Below are 25,169 nucleotides of genomic sequence, written 5' to 3'. Positions count from 1 at the left end.
ACTATAGAGAGGAACAAGAATCCTCCCATAATACACCCAACAAATGGTCATCCTGTTTTTATTTCAAGAATTCCACTGTGTGAGGAACCTATTACCTCCTAAAATTTTTCTTCTCTGAAAGTTAAGTAGGCCTCTTTGAAGCCCTGACAGGTCACGCTGAGGGCAGGGCAAGTCCAACCTTCCTCTCTAAATACTTGCAAAACCACCCAAAGGAAACAAGAACTTGGAAACATAGCTTCCCACTAGGCTGACAGGATCCCCAAAGGAGGACACTCTGCTGGTCAGTTGAGTTATTTTGAGGTAGCAGTAGCCATTCTTTCTATCAGCCTTAAAAGGATACATGGCAGGAATTTATTTGGAGTCTGTAGAGATGATCTGGTCCAGCCTCCTCCTCTTATGAATGAAGACCAAAGACAGGAAGTGACTCCACCAAGGTCACACACATAGTAATGATGACAATAGTGGTAATAACAAGAATCCTGGGTAGGATTTCTAGAGTGCTTTAAGGTTTGCAGAGAGCTTTACAAATAGCTCGTATGATCCTCACTACAATCCTTTGAGGCAGGTGCTATTATTCCCATTTTACAGATAAGGAAATTGAGGCAGATGGGGGTGACTTGCCTAAAATGACACCACTAGAAAGTGTCTGAGGCTGGATTTGAACCCGAGTTCCTAACTCCAGGCTCAAAACACTATTAGGCACTGTACCACCTAGCTACCTAATAAGTCGTAACTGCAGCAGCAGAGAGTCACTCATGGCATGATCTCAGGGCCCTGGATGCTCATCATTTTAACGTCCTTAAAATACGAAGCTGCTATACTTCTCCTCTCAGTGGGACCTATTTTTAGTGTTGGCTTTCTTTCTTGGCTGCTATTCAAGCTATTGACCCTAAAGGAAGACCACTAAAAGACCAGGCCTTTTTTGTTTCCCCTTAGGAAATTACTGTTTAGTTCTGTCTGCCCCAAATTCAGTTTTATGAAATCTTCCCAAGTGCAAGGCTTTATATATTTGCCTTCATCACCTTCCCAAGTGGAAGACTTTTATACATATCAACTAAGTAATTAATGAAAATGCCCAACCACAATCTTTGTTTTTGTTAAATTTACAGCTAAAATGCTTTAAGCTAAAAAAAAAAAAAAACCCTTAGGCTATTTCTATTAAGGTATCATTTTTGTTGAAGAAAGCCCTATTCAAAATAAAAGCTTGAGGTTTTCCATTAAAAGAATTTAAATGTCTGATTCCGGTTCTTGATTGCAGTATAATAAAAATATCCCCATTTATTAACACATTCAATTGGAGATAGTTCTCCACCAGGTTATCAATATGAATGTCACCAAATTGAGGGAAATATGTGTTAAGTTTCAGTCAATCACATCTCTCTGACCACTGATTTTTTAAAAATTCCCCTTATCCCTGATTAATCCAAACGAGTAGGATTTTATTGTCCTTGACATAGAATAGAAGCTTGTATATCCTATTCTCCCTTGTTATAACCTTTGTTAGTATAATATTTGAAGTTTATAATCCATGACTTTTTCTCCCCTTCATTAAAGGAAGATGTAGATGCTTTTATGAAACAACCTGGGAATGAGTCTGTAGATATTGTACTCAAGAAATTGGATGAGCAGTATCAGAAGTATAAGTTTATGGAGCTTAACCTTGCTCAGAAGAAAAGAAGGTATGTTTTGAGATTTCTGAAAGTGGTTTTGAAAATCAAAGGTAGGAATATCAGAAAATATTCACCCACAGATCTCTAAGATGAAGGAATATTGGCCACCATTTTATGATCCATGACTTGAAGACTTAGAAGAGTAGTAAAACAGAGGACAGGACATTCCACAGCCTGCTTTGTTTGGGGGCTCCATTATTTCTCTTCTGTAGACATTTCTTCTACTAATGTAGATTGCGACCCCTCTATGCCTTGTCTTCCTGGGAGATTTTTCCATAGCCTCCTTTATGCATCTTATGCTTACTTGGAAGGCTCATTCTTTTCCTGTTTCATGGATATTGGTGCAGCTGTCATCCCTCATTCGATCCTTAGCTCTAGAGTATGGACAGTTACACTTGATAGCCTCTCCCATGGAGCCCTAGCAAGGACCATCCAGGGGACTGTGAACAGACCCCACACAAATCCAGAGTCAGCCACATGGATTCACTTGACCCAAAGAAAGTTGTGGCATTGACCTTTGTGGGTATTATGTTTTAGTTGAGCTCAAAATTCTCCTAGAGAAAGCCTTTGGGCAGTAATTGATGTACTTTAAGACTCCTATGTGGTTATCCCCTTAAACTGATGCTCCCTGTGTGTGACCCTCTTTCTTTTCCCTTCTTACTCCTCTGCACAGAAGTATCTCTGATTCTAACTTTTAAAAAAAGAGAAAGAGAATCACAAAATTTGGGGGAAAGGGTGGGGGATATGAGAAGAAAACGGAAAGGAGATGGATCTGGTGAGTCACACCTGTTTGGGACAAACCTGCTTCAAGGGCCTTTGTGCTATGGGCTGCTTACCTCTGCTTGACAAAAGTTTGAGACCAAAGCCCATAAAAATGCTGACTGAGCTTACAGAGTTTGTTTATAAATGTTGGTTACTTGGGTCTTCAAAACCTTGGTTTGGAGGGAGAGGGGATTTTCTTGTTTGGAAAATACTAAATTGTTATTCTTTTAAATTCACAGGCTAAAAAATCAGATTCCTGAAATCAAGCAGACATTACACATTTTGAAATATATGCAGAAGAAAAAAGTAAGTGCATTTTGGACTTTTTGGTGACTTAAGTCAGGATGCCTTGGTGGCACCTGGGCCCTGCAGGCAGATGCATTGCGGCATAGCTCTTTGCTCTCTCTTACACCCCTCTACTGCACTTTGCCAGGATCATAGAATGTTAGCCCAAGATGATCATTTAATTTAGCCCCTGCCTAAGGCTTGACTCTCCTCCCTTTCTGTGACAGGCCAGTCATACTTCCTGAGGTACTGCTTCTTCCTTAATCATGAGTTGAAGGCAGCCTTGCTGCTGCTTAGTATTCCATGCTCTCTCCCCAAAACTCCAAAGGGAGCTCCTTCAACTGATTCCACTCAAAACAAGGTAAGATTCAGTTTTACAGAAAGTGGGAGACATTTCTGTTTACTAGCGATTAAGTTTCTGAAAATGAAAAACATTGACATGTTATTCCGAAGTAGCATTGTGTTTCTTATGCTGACTAAAAATACAGGATATCCTGGAATTGTAGAAGGGGGCTTCATTTCATAGATGACAACTCATTAACGTTGCCTGGCACTGTTTCAAGTATCTCACTCTGCTGGTCATTCCCTCTTAGGATAATGTCTCATTGAAAGAAAGTACAAACATGAGACTTGAATGATCTGACTAACATTGACATACCTTGCAGCATAAAGAGCATAAAGCTCTTTTGTCACCACTGGTGCTGCCTCTGTCGGGAATATTCAGGTGCTGTAGGTCTTTCTCTTTCTGTGTCACACATGCATTGTTTCTTTAGAAGTGTGAAGCAGAAGCTTAAGTTGAACTTGTCACAGAACGAGACTTTCGGAGTCAAAATGGATCGTTGCAGCCATCTGATCAATGAGCAGGCACTTCCTGAGAGCACCTATGTGCTAGGTTACAAAAATAAAACACACACACAACCCGAGGGAGGGAGGGTACTTGAACTTGGGAGAATCAGCAAAGTCTTCAGGTGGTGATTGAGAGGTATTCTGAGAGGAGGGAGGCCATTGCAGGCAATTCAGAGGACATGTGGGAGGTGAAGTATCCTGTGAGGAACAGAGGGAAGGCTGCTTTGCTGAATGTACTGGTGGGTAAGGGGAATAGTAGATGAGGAGGCTGGAAAACCCAAAAAGGGAGCCCTGATGGCAGTCCATACAGTTGGTCAATGAGGCACCCAGCCTCTGCTTAAAGACCCTTAACAAGAAGAATCCTGCCATCTTCTGAGGCAGGTCATGCTACCTTTGGGCAACTTTTGTTTCTAAGAAGTTTGGCTTCTTTGAAATTTCCACCCCATTCTTCCTAGTTCTGCCCTCTGAGGCCAAGCATCAGGTATCCAACCCCTTTCTCTTCCATATGACATCCCTTCAGATACTTGAAGATGGCTATCCTATTCTTTCCACCGCTCTTCCCCCCAGGCTTTTTCTTCTCCAGTCTACACATCCCCATCTCCTTCACCTGTTCCTAATGTGAAATAGACAAGCCCTTCACCATCCTGGATATCCTTCTTTGTGGACTCTCCAGTTCATTGATGTTCCTGTCCTATACCGTGGTTTCCAGAATTGAACAGAGTGCAGATGAAATTAGACTGTGGGAAAAGTACACAGGAACTCTCACCTCTGGGTTCTTGGAAGCCTTTCCTCTCATTGCAGCCCAAGGGCTCATTTTGGCTGTCCTAGTCCACTGCTGGCGCATGGAATTTGAACTCTTCTAAACTCCCCAGCCTTCTTTTAGATAAGCTGCTGATTAACCATGCCTTTCCCATCTTGTACTTTTGAAGTCAGGTTTTTTTTTTTTTTTTTTTAGCCAAGTGTAAGACTTGGCATATATCCCTATTGAATTCCATCTTGTCTTATTTGCCCCAAAGTTCCAGCCTGCTGAACTCTTGGTGGATCCTGACTGTCACCCAGTGGGTTGGCCTGGCCTCCTTCCCTGCTTGATGGCATCTGCCAGTCTGATGAGCATGACTTCTGTAGAATGTGAAACAGTACAGCTCTCAGGAGCCCTTCAGTGGACCCGCCTCCCAAAGTGACATCAGATTTTCAATCTGACTGCTTCCTAAATTCATCTTCACTTTGTTTAGCTTGTCTTCCACGAGAATAGTATGAGATACTTAAATCTAGGTCAATTCTATAGCATTCCCTTGAACACCCTGTCCCAAGAAGGACAGCCAACTACCTTGCCCCAGCATGTCTTTGAGGAAGTCAGACTGACTCTGTAATCCCCACTTCTTTTTCTACATTTTTACTAACCAGCTTTTTAATGGTTATTCTGTAATTTTTCCAGGAATTTATGTCAAGCTACTGGCTTATACTTTAAAGGACTTTGTTGTCTACTCCTTTTTGAAAATGAAGCCATTTGTCTGTCTACCCTCCTGTGGTCTTCCTCCCATTCTCCAATGTCTTTCATGTGCTATATTGTAGAGCCTGGACATCCCCAATTCTTTCCGTACTGAAAACTGGTTTCTTGGGGCCAGGTGGCTTGTCTCAGAGGCCGGCCTCTCTCTTCTATTGGCTGTGAACTCCCTTTGAGCTATGATGGGTGTGCCCTTTTCCTGGTAGAAGTAGCTCTCCTTGGCTGAGAGCAGAAGCCCAATCAGACCTGGGTGGCTCTGTCTTCTCTTGTCACTTAGCACCCTTCTTTGGTACTCACCCTGCCCCCCTCCTTTTCTCCCAGTGAGTGACAGATGCCTATAACACACCTAACCAACCTATTGATCTCTCCCAAGGATACCACAAAGCCTTTGGAGACTAGATTCTTACTGGCCGATAACGTTTACTGCAAAGCTTCAGTTCCTGCTACGGATAAAGTCTGCCTGTGGTTGGGGGTAAGTTTGTGGAAGGTGTAGAACTTTCTCAGCTGATGCTTGCAATTCGTTTTGGCAAGGGGGGGTGTTGCTAACACCTGTTTTTGCATCACCTTTTTCTGGGTAACAATGGAGGCATAGAGTAAGTACCTTTTCTGAAGTCTGAGGTGGGGCCTGGGGCCTGGAGGCAGGCAGACCTGAGTTCAAGTCCAGCTGCAGACACTTTCCTGGCTGGGTGACACTGGTCCAGTCACTTCATCCCTGTCTGCCTCAGGTTCCTCATCTGTGAAATAGGGAGAATAACAGCATCTGTGTTTCTCAGCATTGTTGTGAGGATCCAATGAGATAATATTTGTAAAACACTTAGCACAGTCCCTGGAACATAATAAGTGCTATAGCAATGTTAGCTATTGATGGTGAGCAAGTCACTGAATCTCTGTTTGCCTCAGTTTCTTCATCTCTAAAATGGGAATACTAACAGTACCTCCGTCTCAGGGTAGTTGTGAGGATCAAATGAGATAACGTTTGGGAAGTGCTTCCAAGGCACAGTACCTGACACTTGATAGGCACTATAGAAATGTTAGCTGTCAGTATTATTATGCCATTAGACTAGAGGTTAGTACCCTATGGAACAGAGAGACAAAAACATTTCTGAATCGGGCATGGGTTGAGTAAAATGGCATGCCAAAGCAATTTCATTTCCCCCTTTTGTGGAGTGTGCCCCTTCTACTGCCACTTCCTAGCGAGACTTGGAGTAGTCTAAAGCCCTGCCTCAGTTTGGAAGAAAGAGGATTATGATGAGGCTTGCTATCAGGTAGAGGGAACAGAATTAGACTTCTGAGGCCAGGCCAGCTAGTTGAACCCCGTCTCATGGTGCTGCTCTATCATTTGCTTGAAGACTTCCAGTGAAGGGTCCCTCCCACCTCCCATAGCCACCCCTTCCACCTTTGGACAGCTCTGGGCATTGAGCCTACATTGCTTCTGGTTCTGTCCTCTGGGGCCAAGCAGAACGAATATAGTCCCTCTTTTCCTTAGCAGCCTTCTAAATATGTGAAGACTGCTCTTATTTGTCTCCTCAGCCTTCTCCTCCAGGCTCCAACCATGCCTCATGATCTCAAGGTCCTTCCCCATCTTGGTTGCCCTTCTCTGTACTTGTTAATCTTCCTCCTAAAATGGAATAAACGTTTGTTAAGTACATATTATGGACCAGACTCTGTGCTAAGTGCTTTACAGATAATGCTCTCATTTTATTCCACAATGGCTCTGGGAAGTAGATCCTGTTTCTGTTCCCATTTTGTAGTTGAGGAAACTGAGGCAGATTGACTTATCTGAGGCTAGACCTTGAACTTCCTGACTCCAGGCCCAGTACCCTGTCCACTGTACCACCCACCAGCTGCCTCTAGGTAATGTCTAGAACTTTAAAAAGAAGAAGAATGAATGGATGAGTAAATGAAAGCACATTTAGTAAGTGCTCACTCTGCTCAAAGCTCAGGATACCAGGCTCAGTTGACAAGGTGTGAGGGTGAACTGCCCCCCCCCCCTCCCCCTCCCGTGCCCTCCCAATGCTTTTGTGGGAGGTATACAAAGATTTCACAACGGAATCCATGAAAGGAAATACACATTGTCCTTTAAGCTCTCTGAATCACTGGCAGGGCTGAGTTGAGAATCCCTCCCTCTTAACAGGCCAATGTGATGCTTGAATATGACATTGATGAAGCTCAGGCCCTCTTGGAGAAGAACCACTGCACTGCCACCAGCAATCTGGAATCTCTTGAGGAAGACCTGGACTTCCTTCGGGATCAGTTTACCACCACAGAAGTCAGTATCCTTTGTAATTTAAGAAAGCTGAAAGATGAGTTCTTTCACAGAGCTTTGCATCCTATCCAGAGGATTTTTGAGCTGCTTCCCTTTAATATAAAGATCTTCATGCTATCTGAATTGATACTAAAATATGTTAGTAGTAGTTAGTATGGGAGTGAAACCTAATTGAACTCTACTTGCTCTTAATTGGAACGCCTAGATGTAGGTAGGAGATATCTCAGGGCAGTGGGCTCTGAAGGCATAAGTTGGTGAAAGAGGCCTGAAGGGTGTAGGAAGGGCTTTCAGGAAATGGGTTAGTCATTAGTGAACATACACAGTGTTGAGCACTGTTCTAAGTGCTGTGTACAAGAGGTAGCTTATTGGGCTTGTTTACTTAATATAGGTTTCTTCCTATCTTTGCCTTTACTTAGAATCTCCCTTGATGTAAATAATCCAAACTCACAGTGGTACAATCATGGCACTTCTTCTAGGTAACACTTTTAGCCATAAAACTCTTTATGGGAAATGTCTGAGTCCTTTTCCTGACCCAGGTAGGAGTTTAGTTTGATAAGTATTTATTAAAAGCTTCAAATGCTCATAAAATTGGAGAATCTCAGAGTCATCTAGTACAATCCTTCCCCTAAACCCAAATTCCTTCAAAATTATTCCTCCAGGTAAATCCACTGGAATTGTTGGTGACTTCTACCTGTTAATACTTGTGAATTCAGGGCTCAGCAAAACAATTCCAACTCTTGCTTCCCCATGACAGTCCTTCATGCATTTGAAGACTTTTATATACATGTACCTCCCAATTCCGAAATTGTTCTTGTCATCAAGCAAAAGATCCTTAGTTCCCTCTTCATCATCTGGGTGAACTTTAGCTTTTTAGCTTTCCTTCTAAAACAGTGTGTTGACAAGAAAGTAAAATGGACTGCAGACGACGCACCCTCCTTCCTTGAAGGTCTTTTAAGCAGAAGCTGGGCAACTATGTGTCAAGTATGTTAGGTTCGATGCAAAGGTCAAGTCACTGTGTGTTTGTAGTGTGTCCTTAGGTGACACATATTTCATGGACCTAATAAGAAAGTTGGAAGGGGGTGGCTACGTGGCATAGTGAATAGTCAGGAGGACCTGAATTCAAATCCGGCCTCAGATACTTAACACAAAAACTAGCTGTGTGACCTTGGGCAAGTCACTTAACCCCAATTGCCCTACCTTCCCCCCTCCAAAAAGCCAAAAAAAAAAAAAGGTAGCTGGGGGGGTGGGGTTTATGCTGGGATACATCTCGGGTAAGAAGAGTGATTGGAGGGGTGGCCAGGTAGCACAGCGAGTTAGAGCACCGGCTCCACTGTTGGGATGACTTGTGGATCAAATCTGGGCTCAGACACTTAGCACACAGCCAGAAACACCTGGCCATGCAACCTTGAGCAAGTTACTTAACCCCAATTGCTTTTTAAAAAAAAAAAAAAGAATGATTGAAGAGTGGAGCAGTCAGGCCTTCCCTGCTCTCAAATTTCTTGGTTGAGGCAAGGAGACCTAGCTTATTAGGGGAGGAGTGAGATAAGGTTGGCTTGCTAGATGGTATCAATTGATGGTGAGACACTAGACGCAAAGGTCCCTCCTGCATGTTGAGGCCTGAACTGCAGTGGCTGTGGAACAGGGGAGGGTATGAGCTTGAGAGACTTTGTAAAGAAGATTCTTGGGAATCTCATCTGGGTTCCACGAGAAACCTCCAAGCCCAGAAAACTATTTATATTGGAGAAATTGAGAAGGGATGTGTCTGTTGTTGAAGGAGGAAATGGCTTTAATTTTCAACCTGCTGGCATTTCGAGTGATGGTGGTCCAACTCATTGGAATATCCCGTTGGCAGCTAGAGAGAAGGCATGGAAGAACCGAGGGATGTGGTGCCAGCTGATAACCACCTTTAGTAGTCTAAAAACCAGACTGGAAGGAGTTCCTTAATGAGACTTGAGCCAGGCTTGTGAGATTATGGGCTGGTGTGTTGTGTACCTGTACCTGTGATTTCATCCAACGAGGCAGATCAGTAGCTCTTTGGCCATTCTAGAGAGTTCTAGAGAGTTGTAGGACTCACCAAGGGGCAGAAACCCATTCTCTGGGACTTAAAACTGGGTCTTTCTGTCTCTTGGGTTCAGCTCTTACTCAACCCTCTTAGGCGCAAATTGGGTTGTCTTTTTTATTAGAATGCAGATTGTGAAATATGACAGCATCAAATATCCTAAATAGTTTTGTTTTGAAGCCTTATGATCTAGTTACATTTTTTTTCAATACCTTATAAACCAATATTTGTAGAGGCCATTAGGAGTCACCAGGGAATAAACAGTCTGTGTACCATTTCTCTGGAAAGGGAGTATGGCAGTACTCATACAGACTGGAAATATTCTCAGCATACATTTTCTTTAATAACATTCTCAGATATGGCTCGGGTTTACAACTGGGATGTCAAGAGAAGAAATCGAGATGAGCCCACCAAAGCTAAAGTCTAGCCTGTCCACCCTTGATCCTGGGGCTCAGCTTTCCCAAGGGGCTTGACACACTTCAAGAGATGCAAATTTTTGACTTGGGAGAAAATGCTTTTCAAACAAAAGACACTCTAGAGTTAAACTGAAGGCAATAATGAGCACACATTTTATTTATAAAGCTAAAATCTGCTCTGCTTTTAGATTTCATGAAATTGTTCATTCAAGGTCATGCTGGGGTTGGACTCAATTATCTCCAAGGTTAGCTCTGACAGTCTGGATTTTTGGGGCATATATGAAATGCACTGTAGGTCATTTGGAGGTGCGCGCTGGAAGGGTTGCTTTTTTTTGTTGTTATTTATTGTAGGTTACCTTTGAAGAAGTGAAGTCAGTTTAGAGGTTGGGAAAATTCTTGCAGAACTGTGGTTTGGTTTAACCAGTCTACTGTAAGTTTGGTACGTCACGGATTTATTTTTTTTTTCTCATGTCAGTTTGGTTAGTTACTGGTCAATTTACTGAATGTCCTTCCTTTTTTTATGAATTGCTTTATCTGTCTTTATAAACAAGACATGGAGTATATCTGAACAATGTAGGTAGGGTTTGTTAAGGTGGCATTCATCCCCCATCTGCTGAATGCCCACTTCTCGTGCCTTTTATATCTCTTGGTTAAATCTGAGTTGAACATCCTGACAGTTCTTTCTATAAGGTCAGGGGAAACAAAATTAAATGGTGATTTCTTTCAAAGAAAGGAAGTCTTCAAGCTGTTCTGATTTTATAAAAAGCCAAAGTGACACCAACTTATAAAGGAGCTGCAGAGTTAAATTTTAATGCCTTCTTCCACTTAAAAGTAGTGAGCAATACATTTAAAATGGTTTTATACTTTTGTTTCATAATATTAAAACAATGAAATTAAACATTTGGCAAAGTGCCTCTTGAAATGTCCCTGTGTCTGTTCTGTTGATGGATTCCAAATTCTAAGAGGGGTTAGTTATTTAAAGAGGAAAAAAAAAGTCAAGATGCCAGCTTTGATTTTTACTGTTATCATCCCAAAGCTCTCAGGGCAGCAGTTTCTTAGTTTTTGATTTCACAATAACTTTTCAGAGTTATTCATTATTACCTTAATTATTTACCAGCTTGAATTCCATAAAAATTTCTAGTGTAAGATGAGGGCCAATAGGGTAACTAGGAAACAGAAGCACAGTTAGGGCTTCCCTCTTTAAAGAGAGCTGTCTTAGCCCCTTAGTATTGCTAGCTAGGCCTGCCCAGTGGGACCAAGTGAAGCCAGTCAAACCACTGACCCACATGTTGGCACGAAGAAAAGCTCCCATGTTATCCTGAGTGTTTGCTGACTGACTTGGATTGACTGTACAGGGTGCTTTGAAACCCCCTTGAAATTCTGTCACTGCTTCCTCAGACATGGCATCCAGCCTTGAAGACCAGCCCTGGTGGCTCACCGAGCTTGAAGTGTGAACTGTGTTTTAGGGGGCACCTGGGTGGCACCATAGTCACAAAAACCTGTCTCAGACACTAGCTATGTGGTCCCTGGCAAGCCAGTTCACCTGTCTGCTTCAATTTCATCATCTGTAAAATGGGGGTCATAATACTATAGCTCCTACTGCCCAAGCTATTTGTGAGGCACAAATTGTGCTTAGCACAATAAAAAGCACTAATTAAACATTAGTTCTTAGCCTTTTCATTCCTATCCTGTTGTACAGTTAGATTTATTTATTTTTTTTGTTTATATTTTTGTGTTTTGCTTTTCTTTTTAATTTTTTAAAATTTTTTTGTACAGTTAGATTTTTAAGAAGTTATTCATAACTTATATTTTTACATCAACTAGATTTTCCCCTGTATCCCCTTTCTGCCAGAGCCATTCCATATAACACATCTTTTTAAATATGAAGAATTTTTTTTAACCAAACTGATACATTGAAAAAATGGACAACGTGCAATTTTCCACAACTGGATCCCTCACCTATATAAAGGAATGGGGGAGAATTTTCTCTGAGCCAAGCTTATTCTGGGTATGTTAAAGTTTCACATATCCATAACATTCATTTTTTATCATTTTGTGGTGGTGATTTTTTCAATTTACATTGTAATCATTGTGTCAAAGGATGTAGAAAAACAGTTTGGTGTAGAAATGCATTCAGTCCAACAGGAAAACAGGAAATGGAGAGAGGAAAAGGATGGGGATGAAAGAAGGTGGTTGGTCGTAACCAGAACAAACTAAACTCAGGATTATGATTCTAAAAGGAAAGGGATGAGAACAGCAGAGTAGATTGAAAAAATAGATTTAAAAATGTCCAACGATGTGTTCTTTTCAATAAACACTTGAAACCTAATTACATGGTGAACATAAGGGCTTAAAACTTTTGCCTCAATTGAACTAAAAAAAGCAGGGGTAACAATAGTGATTTCCAGACTAGGGCAATAGCAAAAACTGACAATTAGAAGTGATAAACACGGAAACTCTATCTTGCTGAAAGCTATCAGAGACAAAACAGTTTCAATACTTAACATGTATCACATGGCATAGCATGGCAATACCAGGTGGGGAAAGTATAAAACTAGGAGGGTTTTTTTGGGTGGGTGGGAAATAGATGAGCTATTAGATGATTTTATTCACAAGACAAAAACAATCACTAATAGCAAAACTTTAAAAAGGAGATTTTACAGTAAATAGATTGAAAACTCTTGCCCAACTATAACTTCAAAAAGCCAGCAGCTTAAATGAATGTTTACAAAAATGTAAAATATCCAGATGAACAAAACAAATAAAGGATTTAAACAATTCATTTCAGAAAACATTTGAACAATCCCTAAATGCACTCCCAAAGGAAAAACTCTGGAACCAGAAGCCTTCATAAACAAATTCTATCAAACATTCAAAGAACAATTCTAGTATCACAGTAACTATTTGAGAAAATAGCTAAAGAAGGGATCTTGCCACATTTTTCTATGATACTCAAACCCAGAGTTGGAAAAAGGAAAACCAAATCAATCTGCTTAGTGAACTTTGATGTAAACATTTTACATAAAATATCACAAAGACTACACATACACACATGTGCTTGAATTTATGCCATGTATAGTCAGAGCTTATTAGGAAAACAATTGACTATTTTAACAAGAACACTAAAAATCAGGATTATATCAGGAGATGCAGAAAAGGCTTTTGGAAAAATGCAGTTCCTTTTTCTGTTCAAAAAACACTAGAAAATGAGAATAAATGGACCATTCCTTAACAAGGTAGATAGTACATATATGTAAAACCAAGATGTAGCATCATGTATAATAGAGATAAACTGATCCTTGCCAGTAAAATTGGCCATGAAACAAGGCTGTGCATTGTCCTTACTTCTGTTTGTTATAGTACCAGAAATACTAACTGTAGGGGCGGCTAGGTGGCACAGTGAATAGAGCAACCGGCCCTGGAGTCAGGAGAACCTGAGTTCAAATCTAACTTCAGACACACACAAAACTAGCTGTGTGACCTTGGGCAAGTCACTTAACCTCGATTGCCTTCCAAAAAGCAAAAAAAAAACCCCAGAAATACTAACTGTAGCAGTAAGACCAAAACAAAATTTAGAGAATAAACATTGGCAAAGAAGAAAAAATTCTTACTTTTGGCGATGATGTGAGGTAGGTACTTAGAGAACCCCTAGGAGGTATAAAATACCCATGAAGATACACACAGGAAATATATGAATACAACTGAAAAGTTCTAGAAGTAAAGACAGACAAATAATTGGAGGATAATTAATCGTTCATGGATAGACCCAGTCGGTATATAACAACCCCTAAATGAATTTATTTAGTACCATATCAATCAAGCTACCACTTAGCACAGTGCTTGGCACATAGTAGGTATTTCTTATTTGTAGGACTAGAAGATGATCATCAAATTCATTTGGAGGAACAAAAGGTCAAGAATCTCAAGGAGGATAATGAAAAAAGTGGAAGAGTCTAGCAGTATTAGATGTCAAACTGTATTACAAAGCAGTGATTATTAAAACAGTTTGGTTTAAGAGGGTGAGATGTCAACCCGTGGAGTAGATAAGAGGTACCCAATATACAAAATAAGCAAACATAGTAGCCTACTATTCATTAAACCCAAAGACCCCAGCTCTTGGCATAAATACTCACTATTTGGTGAAAACTGGGAAAACCAGACAGAAATCTGAGAGAAATTAGGTTTGTGTCAATATCTCACACTATGTATGAAGATAAACATGGATATATCACCTATATATAAAAGATATATCATAAACAAATTAGAGGAACAAGTAAATTATCTTTCAGATTTATTGGATGTCAGAAGAGTTAATGACCAAACAAAGGCTAGAGAGAATCAAAGAAGATAGAATGGACAGTTCTGATTACTTAAAATTAAAAATTTTGTACAACAAACAAATTCAACATAGCTAAGTTTAGAAGGGAAGTTCCAAGGGGGCAAAAAAAAAAAACCCTTTGCAGCAGATTTGTCTGATAAAGATCCCATTTGCATGACATAATGAATGGATTCAAGTTTATAAAAATGTCATTGCTCAATTGATAAGTGATAAATGGATATGAGTAGATGAACAGGCTGTTCTCAAGGAAAGAAACACAAGCTATAAAACCATATTTTAAAATATTCTAATTTGCTAATAATTAAGAGAAATACAAAATAAAGCAACTGAGGTTGTGCCTCATGCTAAATCAGATTGGCAAATGACTATTGCCAGAACTGCAGGAAAGGAGACACGTTGATGCCCTGTGGGTGGAGCTGTGAATTGGTCTGGGGATCCTGGAAAGCCATTTGGAACTGTCCCAGAAGGTACTAAATGCTCTTTGACCCAATAATACCATTACTAAGCCTATATCCTAAATGAATCACAGAAAGAGAAAAAGGTATGTATGTAATAAAAATATTGACTAACCAGAGGAGTCTTATATCCCCATTCTCCTAAAACTATCTCCTGTTACATAGCTCAGGTACACTTAAGATTTAAAATACATCCATGGCTGCTGAAACTCTGGCAAGCTTGCTTATGCAGCATAGTTATAATTCTCTCCTTCCTTAGTAGACTTCTTTGGTTAATTTTTAGAAACCCTCCTTTTGCTACTGGTCCATGTTCCCTGACCCCATTACCCCACCAGACAGCTGCCATGGCCAGCCCTTTGTCTGAAAACATTTTGTAAACTGGGGCCCAAAGTGGGAATTGGCAGAGCAAAATAAAGTATGAATATAATGATTAAATACTCATAGATTCAAACTTAGGTCTTCCCAACTCCAAGTCTAGGGCTCTATCTACTGTACCACCCAACTGCCTACATATTATGGGAATATAGTGGTAGTAAAGTGATAACCTAGTTGAAATTATCAAGGAAAACTGCCCTGATGTTCTAGAACCAGAGGGCAAAATAGGAATTGAAAGAATTCACTGTTCACCTTCTGAAAGAGATACCAAAATGAATACTCTCAGGAATATTATAGACAAATCCCAGAGCTCCCAGATCAAGGAGAAAATATTGCAAGAAGCTAGAAAGAAATAATTCAAGTATGGTAGAGCCATAGTCAGGATAACACAAGATTTAGCAGCTTCTACCTTAAAAGGATCAGAGGGCTTGTAATATGTTATTTTGGAGGGCAAAGGAGCTAGGATTAAAACCAAGAATCACCCACCCAGAAAAAGCAGAATAATCCTTCAGGGGAAAACATGGAAATGCAATGAAATAAAAACCTTTTAAGCATTCTTGATGAAAAGACCAGAATTGAATAGAAAATTTGACTTTCAAATACAAGACTCAAGAGAAGCATAAAAAGTTAAACAGGAAAGAGAAATCATAAGGGACTTAATAAGGTTTAATTGTTTACATTCATACATGGAAAGATGATACTTGTAGCTCATAAGAACTTTCTCGTTATTAGGGCAGATAAAAGGGATATAGATATAGGTCACAGGTGTGAGTTGATTATGAAGGAATGAGAGGAACATACTGGAAGAAAGGGAAAGGAAGAGGTAGAATGGGGTAAATTATCTCGAATAAAAGAGGCAAGAAAAAGCTTTTACAGTGGAGGGGAAGGGGAATGGGTGAACCTTATTCTCATTACAATTGGCTCAAAGAGGGAATAACATACACATTCAATTGGGTATAGAAATCTATCTTACTTATCCTACAGGGAAGTAGGAAGGGAAGGGGATAAGAGAAGGGGGGAGGTGATAGAAGGGAGGGTAGATTGTGGGAGGGGCTAGTCAGAAGCAAAACACTTGAGGAGAGATGGTGAAAGGAGAGAGAATAGAATAGGGGGGGAGATTTCTCAAACATAGAGAACTGAGTCAAATTTATAAAAATAAGAGCCATTTCCCAGTTGATAAGTGATCAAAAGATATGAACAGTTCTTAGATGAAGTAACCAACAGCTATCTATAGCCATATGAAAAAAATGCTCTAACTCACTATCGATTGAGCAATGCAAATAAAAACAAATCTGAGGTACTACATATTTATTAAATTGGCTAATAGGACAGAAAAGGGAACTGATATATGTTGGATGGCATGTGGAAAAAGTGGGGCATTGATGCATTGTAGATGGAGTTGTGATTCAACCATTCTGGAGAGGAATTTGGAACTATGACCAAAGGATTATAAAACCATAAAACCCTTTGACCTAGCAATACTAGGTCTATATCCAAAAAGAGATAAAAAAGGAAAGGGACCTATATGTACAAAAATATTTATAGCAGCTCTTTTCTGGGGGTAAAAAATTAGAAATTGAAGGGATGCCCATCAATTGGGGAATGGCTGAACAAGTTGTGGTATGTGATTGTGATGGACTACTGTGATATAAGAAATGATGATCAGGATGCTCTCAGAAAAACCTGGAAAGACTTGCAAGTGCTAGTGCAAAGTGACATGTACGTGTACAAAGTAACATCAGTATTGTAAGATGACCATCTGTGAATGACTTAGCTATTTTCAGCAATACAATGATACAAGACAACTCTGAAGGACTTAGGATGAAAAATGCTCTCCATCCCCAGAGAAAGCACTGATGGTGTCTGAATACAGATATGTTTTTTACTTTATTTTTCTCGAGGGGTTTTTCCTTGTCTATGTTTTCGTTCACAATATGACTATTATGGCTATGGTTTTTTTTTTCTATAAATTAATAATTTATTTTTAGCTTTCAACATTCACATCCATAAGTTTTAAATTTTCTCCACCTCTCTCCCCTCCTTCCTCCCTGAATGGAATAAAAGTGAAAACTTCTCAGGTAACATTCCAGAAATCTGAACAGAATTGTAATAAAGTACCAAAGTCCTGGGCTGTGTGCCTGGGACCCTTGCCTTACTTCCCTGGTCATAAGTTGAAGTTTTTGCTAAGCTTAGCTAAGCGTGGGAGGGGAAGCACAGACCCTGCAAATTTAACCACAGGCCCAAATGTCCCAGACTTGTTTCCACTGACCACCATCTGACCTGTACAAATATAAAACTGGAAATCCTGTTGTGGAACTCCGGGCAGTTCACCATGTCCTAAAGTCCCCATGATTCATAAAATATTGCCTGCTTTCATATCTATATTGATATTGTTGGAACATTTATCTTCTGTTTTCATATCTAAGTTGATGCTGATAACATATTTTGTCTGTTTTCATGTCCACTAGACATGTACCTTCTGCTTTTTCATATTACTGACATTTCATCTGCAAATGCCAGCAGATTTTTGTAGTTAAGATTGTGCAGTTCCTAATTAATGGGAACAGGACAGGACAAAGGGGTGGGGAGAAGGGGTGGTCTTTTGGGCATATAACCAAGCTTTGCATTTTGTATTTTGCCTCTCCTGCTAGACTGCCTCTAGTAGCAAGACCACCCTTCTTGCAAGAAGAAATAATTAAATGAATCCTTTCTGTCTCTACTTGGAGATATCTCTGCTCATTTTATTTTGGGCCAAGGTCATTCTTGTCCCACACACTCCCCAAGACGGCATGAAATCTGATATAGGCTCTACATATACATTCTTATTAAACATATATTCACATTAGTCATGTTTTATAAAAGAATTAGAACAAATGGGAGAAACCATGAGAAAGAAAAAAAAACAAAACAACAACAACAATAACAAAAAAGAGCATTCAGACTCCATAGTTCTTTCTCTGGATGTGGATGGCATCTTCCATCATGAGTCCTTTGTTTTAGATCCTTGCATTGCTGAGAAGAGCTAAGTCTATCCAAGTCGGTCACACACACTGTAGCTGTAACTGTGTACATGTTCTCCTGGTTCTGCTCACTTCACTCAGTATTAGTTCATATAAGTCTTTCCAGGTTTTTCTGAAGTTTGCCTGCTCATCATTTTTTTTTTTTTGCTTTTTGGAGGGCAATTGGGATTAAGTGACTTGCCCGAGGTCACATGGCTAGTTTTGTGTTAAGTGTCTGAGGCCAGATTTGAACTCAGGTCCTCCTGATTCCAGGGCTAGTGCTCTATTCACTGTGCCACCTAGCCGCCCCACTGCTCATCATTTCTTATAGCACAATAGTATTCCATTATATGCATATACCATAACTTGTTTAGCCATTCCCCAATTGATGGGCATCCCCTCAATTTCCAGTTCTTGGCTGAAGGGAGCCAAAACATCTGATCCAGGAATTAGGTTGGTCCTAGATAAGTTTGCTCCGGGTTCTCACTATGGCCAGTCTAAAGTAACTGGTCTTGGTTTTTTCCCTTGAGAAGAGGCCATTATCAGAACCTTTCTGATGTCCTGTGATCCAGGGAGGTACCCTGTTCTGGGATTATTGCCAGAAGATGTTTGCTGCCTTTTATACATTTTTAGATAATATACTATGGGACCTGGTTATCTTCAAAACCTAGTGGTCGACATCATTACTTTACCGAACAAAGAGTATCAAGAAAACCAAGTGACCTACAATTACCTTCTTTGTTTCACTTCTCTATAAAAACCTTTCTCATGGTATCAATAAACGGATTGCTTGACAATCATGCCTGGACCACGTTTACACTTCACACTTTCTTCGGCTAGTGTGTCAGTTTAGAGCTGACTTAAGAAACCACTCAAGTTATCTCTACAATTGGCACCTGGAATAGGGACCTGAAAGAAGATACAAAGAAAGGGGCTTCCTTGGAACTCCGGAGAAAAGAAACCCTCACAGAAGAGGTACCTCAGCAGCCTCAGCCTTGTGGTAAGAGGTTAAGGAAGCTATAGTTCTCCTTGTGATTTAGCGGTTTTAGGGCTAAATATGGACTGGGCCCTCTAGGGAAAAGCTTTTACAGTTTTAAGACTGAGTCACCAGGCTTAGTGGTAGATGAGGGACTAGAAACATTAAGATAAGGACCCAGTCTTGGTAAAAAAAACAAACAAAAAAAACTGTCAGGTGAAAATGGGACAGGTACAAAGTGAAAGTAGAATATTATCTAAGACTGTTAAAAAGAATAGCAAAAGAAAATTGGGAACCAGCCAAGAGACAGAGGAGTGAGAGATTTATGGAGGAAGGTCTCTAGCATTTCACCATTTCTGCCTTTTTTCTATGGAATATATTGATATGTTTAACATCAGAAAGGAAAGTGCCAAAGGAGGCTTGAAACATTCAGTGTAATGCAGCTGTCTCTATTAGAAACAGATAAAAACAAAAGTATCAAGTAAGTCTTTCCTGACCTGGAGTTCCAAGTAACTGTTTTAATGTTTTCAGGAGATCTACTATTTCTGTAAGCTTTTGGATCCATTCTGTTGTTTTCTGTATCTGTTCTGCTTTGTTTTTGTGTCTTTGTGTGAATGAGTGTGTGAGAGTAATTTGTCATTCTATAAGATTTAATATGCAGCTGGATTGCAGAACATTCCATGAAATGTTGTTATCTATTTCACTCCCCTCTCTCCCTTCTTTCTCACCAGAAAATGAACAAAGTATTTTATTATTTTACAGATTATAAAATGGTTATGGTAAGTTGAAGGGTGTAGGAACAGTGTCAGGTTAGAATTAGAAAGAAATAAGGTATATGTGATTTTAAATGGGGCTTTAATCAAAGTCCAGCAAAAAAAAAAAAAGATGACAGTAGGAAAAGCAATAAAGTTTAAGCATGTAGCAAAGAGAGAAGCTGGGTAGAAAGTTTAAGATAGGTATAAATTGGGGCAGCTATGTGGTGCAGTGAATAGAGCACCAGCCCTGGAGTTAGGAGTACCTGAGTTCAAATCTGGCCTCACACACTTAACACAAAAACTAGCCCTGTGACCTTGGGAAAGTCACTTAACCCCCATTGCCCTCCAAAAAGCAAAAGCAAAAAAAAAGATAGGTATAAATTATTTGCATGAAAGATGTGAATAGATGAGGTGGCTAGGTGGCGCAGTGAGTAAAGCACTGGCCCCGGAGTCAGGAGGGCCCGGGTTTGGTTCCGGCCTCAGACACTTAACACCCACACAAAAAAACTAGCCATGTAATCTTGGGCAAGTTACTTAACCCCAATTGCCCTCCAAAAAGGAAAAAAAAAGATGTGAACAGAAGTGTTAACATTTTTAAAAGCTTCATGATCTCTTTCTCTCACTCAACTCTGGACAAGTTGGGTGCCAACAAGGAGATGAGATAAGGGACTTTTTCCTTCAGATCTAAGAGGAAAACAGATGAACATTTGGGAATACAACTGTAGGTCAATAAAATTCACGTGAAAGGTAAAAAGTGTCACTCCTAACTTGATGCTAAGGTAAGTCAGAATTTATCATACTAATTGGCATTTAGGCATATTGGAATATTGACAAGATCTGATAAAGAAACATTTAAAAGGTGAAAGCTTCAAGCTCCCCAGTTTCGGGGAAGTGGGACAAGGCATGCCTCTGGGATTTTTCCAGAATCCCAATCCCTCTAACTGGCGAGTTGAAAGCTTTTAAGAAATTTTTAGGAATAAACATAACACTGAAGTACAAGTTAAAATTAGCTGAAAACATTTTACAAAATTTATTAAAGTCTATCTTCCTAGATCAGATTAAAAGAGAGAGTGCTGTAGAAATAATAAGGAATTTAAGTTACCCTCCCAATCTGACTAAAGGGAGAAAGCATAATAAATCTATCAAGGACCCCGCTAGCAACAGCCCTGAGGCACCCTGAAGCCCACACATTTTTTAGACAAGCAGATGAACCTCTCCATTCAAATTCCTAAATCCACAATCAGACTCTGCAGCTGTAAGGAGAGGAGAAAAATCTGCACTTAATAAGCCCGATTTTTTTTTTTAAAGCAATTGGGGTTAAGTAACTTGCTCAAGGTTACACGGCCAATTATTTCTGGGTGTGTTGCTAAGTATCTGAGCCCGGATTTGATCCCTAGATCATCCCAACACTGGGGCCACCCACTGGGGCCAGGCTGAGCCACCTGGCCACCCCTCAATTTTTTATTAATAGTTTTTGCAAGTGATGATTTGGAAATGCATTTAATGTCATGATGTCATTGTATTGTTGTGGTCTTTTTAAATTGTAGGAAAATTCTATTATATAGTGAAAATTTGTAAGCCAGACAGTGTTAGATAAAGTAAGTTTTTAATCTGAATCATGTTGAAACTAAAAGATAGAGGAAAGAAGTTGTTTAAAAACAGTTATGTCACTTACATCTTATAATGTTTATATATGCCATATAGAAAATCAGGTATTTATTTACACCTCTACCTGAAGTTTGGTTATTAGTTATTTGGAACTTGTAGGATTGCTAATTGAGTTATTTTATTGTTTTAATGATAAAAACTTAAAATTGTCCATTGATTAATGTATGTAGATAGGAGGACACTGGGTGAAAACTTTTTCTTTTTATTAATTCTGCCCATTCAGAACATTCTTCCTCCATGTGTGAGAGTTAGCAAAGCAGGGGTATAAGCATTAGCCCAGCCCTTCCCTCTAGTCTCTTCTGCTTAGAATCCATATCACTCTTACTTATGTTATAAAACAGCCAAAAGCTTATGGAAACTATCTTTAGAGGCAAGGACATTCAGCCTGAGAAAGGAACTTGTTTTAATTGTAACTTGCTAAGAAAGTTGCAAAATATTAAAAAGATTTCTAACAATTTGGCTTTTATGCCAGGAAAAGTTAAATTTAGATAGAAAAATGTTAAATGAAATTCTTTATGTAGGAGAAACCTAGTAAAACTTTATTGTTTATTACAGCTCCATGGGAATAAAATGTTTAATTGTAATTGGCTGTGAGACATGATTTGGCGAAAGAAAAATAATTTTTAACTACTTAAGGCTCACCTTAAGAAGATTCTAATATCAATAGCTTTTAAAAGTACTGTGATCAGATTCATTTACTATACCTTTTTTGACTAAAACACTTTTAATAGCTAAAGAATTCTGCAAATCAACTAGAAAATTAGTATGTTAATAATACTTTGGGGATTTATGTTACTTAAAGACATTTGCTATACCTTTTTGACTAAAATACTTTGTGATATTTAAAGAATTCCACAATTATCTAGGAATTCAGTTTTTTATCATACTTTGGGAATTTATGTTACTTGAGAAAATTTTTATACCAATTTAGTCTTAATAATCTTGATTTTAAAAGTTTGTTTTGCTCTAAAGTATACACAGAGCTATTAGGTTATAAAGTTTTAACTAATTTTTTTTTCTTTTCTCTCACAAAAGTTTGATGATCATTTATAATTCTTAAAACTAGAAATATAGCCTACTACATTGATTCTAATAATTATAAAATTGTTATTACTCACTTTACTCCTGCTTAAAATACAAAGCTTTTAGCTATGATATTACTGTTAAATGATTTTTTCTTTTCCCTTTAAAATTGAGTCAGATAGCAAATATTCAGTGTACATATGCCAACATATTTGATATTGCTAAACTTAAACACACTTAAAATACAGATCTTTTTAACCTTTTTCATAAATTACAAACTCTAATAAGATAGAGGCCACTAGCTATATTGCAGTTCATTCTTCACTTCCTAGGCCTCTTTATCTAAATAATGCGACTATTAATCAGAAGTTCAAGTTCTTCCAACTTTTTTCCCCAAATATTCATAGAACTACATTATCTTACTCTTATAATTCCATGTTACTAGGGAACAAGCAAGACAGATCATTAAAAACTGCCCTCATTATGTTATCTATAGTATTCCTCCAGCTTCCCTTCAGACTGGGGAAGCAGTAAAATAAAATGTAATTAACCAGATGTTACAGTTTTTTGCTTCTATGGATGTTCTAAAACCATTGAAAACTGATTATACTCTCATTTCAATCCTTTTTGATCATTTTAAAAATAAAATTAATTACTGGCATAACCCTTAAAATTGCACTGGTCAAGCTATACTTGACAGACAAAATAAAGATCTGAAGTCCAGCTTTTAAAACTATCCATTCTAGTTCAGACTTATCATGCTGTACTTAATTAATGTTACTCCTTTTCATTCTACGCAAACTGGCATAGCTATTACTCAGACTTGACATTCTATCTCCTACCCCCAGCTTTTATATAAGTAAAACCTATTTATAAAAAATAAAAAGGAAGGATTTGGACCAATACACCACAAAGGCAATTAGCTACTGCCTTATACACCTTAAGATTTTTTAAGCATCACTAAAAATGAGTATACACCAGCAGAAGAACAGTTTGAAAAGGAACACACTCCCTGTGGAGAATTTCTCCAAAAAAAGAACTGGGTAGGACCTGACCCTTAACTATGGCAGGAGCGAGGCTCTGTTCTTTTTATCAGATGCTGCTGTGAGAATGCAATGTCCGAGAGTGTTCCATGACCCACCTTGCAAATGCAGAGAATTCAGAGAAAAAGGATCGGGAGACCCCTTGCACAAAAACAACCCAAGAAGAAGTGACAGCATCTCACATTTTCACAAGATAATACTACCCTCCAGTGGACTATTACCTGCTTAACTTACCCTTACACAACATATTAGTGGAACCACTCTCTTTAGAAAAAAGTGATTTCTAGACTTTTAATCTGGGACTAATTGCCAAAGCTTCCCCTTTAATATCATCAACCATGTCTTCTATTTCCTTACTGAGTGAAATACAAACTGCTAAATTTGTGAATAATTGGTGAAGGATGTTAGCTTGAAACTCATGTAATTATGGACACACTTATCCCTATGTATGGAATATTACTTGTATTAATTGTGCTCTTACTGTATATTTTTTTTGCCTTTTCCAACTAATTTTAACTCATATTTGCCATCTACATCAGGGGATATACAGTATATAAAATATCTGATTTTTTAAAAAGGGGAGATAAGGTCTTGTAATTGTCAGATTTATTGTTAGACTTACTATTCTTGTCATTTTTCTTGTTCCAAGATTCACTGCCCTATTATTGCACTGTTATTGATAATTTCAACCACTGGGGGTCTACAACTTCTCTGCTTAGAAAAATCCAAAAAACTGCACAATATGTTAGTGAACTTTCATAAAATGGTTCTATAGCCTTTAAGACACTACATGATAGGGGCGGCCAGGTGGCACAGTGAGTAAGAGTGCCCACCCCAGCTTCAGGAGACCTGGGATCGGTTCTGGCCTCAGATACTCGGCACCCACACAAAAATAACTGGCTGTGTAACCTTGAACAAGTTACTTAACCCCGATTGCTTTAAAAAAAAAAAAAAAAAAGACGAGACACAGAGGCAGGCCCAGAAGGCGCAGACGCAGAGGCAGGCCTAGAAGGGGCCTGGTCAACTTGGAGGGCAAGTCGTCCCACCAAACACAAGGGCCACTACCAGGCCTATCACCAAAGGGCTAGGATTGGAAAGAGCAAGGTAAGAAGCAAATATAGGGGCCCCTGTCCCGGACAGCAAATACTCCTGGGGCTACCACTTCATAGCCCAGAAATTAAAAAAAAGCCCCTATCAGGACCTCCAAAGACCAGGATGACAGAGTGAACACTGGTGTGATAGTAATGGAATGTGGAGATTCCCCTGTATTGGGCTTGGTTTTCAAATTGATTGTGTTAAAACCCAGAGCTTGTTAATCCCACCTGTGGGATGGACTTGTTGATGTGAAAAGAAAGTCCTGAACTGGGAGGAGCTGGTGACGTAGATTTGGAGAGACAAGAGAGAGGCAGAAGGACTTTTTGGAAGCAGCACCTCGTGGAGGCAGAGAGAGAGACTGAGAAGGATTGCTGAGGGCCACTTTGAATTGCCCTGGACTTTTGAGACCTGCCCCCTGAGCTGCCAAGGACTGAGGAGACATGGCTGTTTTGCTGGTACTTTGTCTGTCTGTTTTGATGTTGTTTTGCCAGATTTGTCCACTGGTGAAAGACAGTCCTTTTGTTGAAGAAGTCCTGGAACCTGGCTATTCGCTAAGAAGCCCTGAGACTGTCCTGCAGACAGAAAGTGAATACTGTCCACTGGTGAAGGACAGTGCTGTTGTTGCAGGGGTCT

At 39.4% G+C, this 25,169-nt stretch overlaps 1 protein-coding gene across 2 annotated transcripts in view; it reads left to right on the top strand.

Moving 5' to 3' along the window:
* The window catches only part of VBP1 (VHL binding protein 1), a 60,970-nt gene extending 50,250 nt beyond the window's left edge, over positions 1-10,720 (top strand). For both annotated transcript variants that reach the window (XM_069063738.1, XM_069063737.1), the window contains 5 exons: positions 1,555-1,679; positions 2,672-2,738; positions 5,441-5,539; positions 7,202-7,340; positions 9,749-10,720. In XM_069063738.1, the coding sequence (XP_068919839.1) occupies positions 1,555-1,679; positions 2,672-2,738; positions 5,441-5,539; positions 7,202-7,340; positions 9,749-9,819 (501 nt within the window). In that variant the 3' untranslated portion in view covers positions 9,820-10,720. The remainder of the gene's footprint in view (positions 1-1,554; positions 1,680-2,671; positions 2,739-5,440; positions 5,540-7,201; positions 7,341-9,748) is intronic.
* Positions 10,721-25,169: the final 14,449 nt, after the last annotated feature.

This window comes from Petaurus breviceps, unplaced genomic scaffold (genome assembly GCF_028583685.1).
Source record: "Petaurus breviceps papuanus isolate PSGF00001 unplaced genomic scaffold, PetGlider_PUasm1.0 90601, whole genome shotgun sequence".
Taxonomy (NCBI): Eukaryota; Metazoa; Chordata; class Mammalia; order Diprotodontia; family Petauridae; genus Petaurus; species Petaurus breviceps.
The sequence above is the reverse complement of the archived record's forward strand: the minus strand, read 5'-3'. Positions and strand labels throughout refer to the sequence as shown.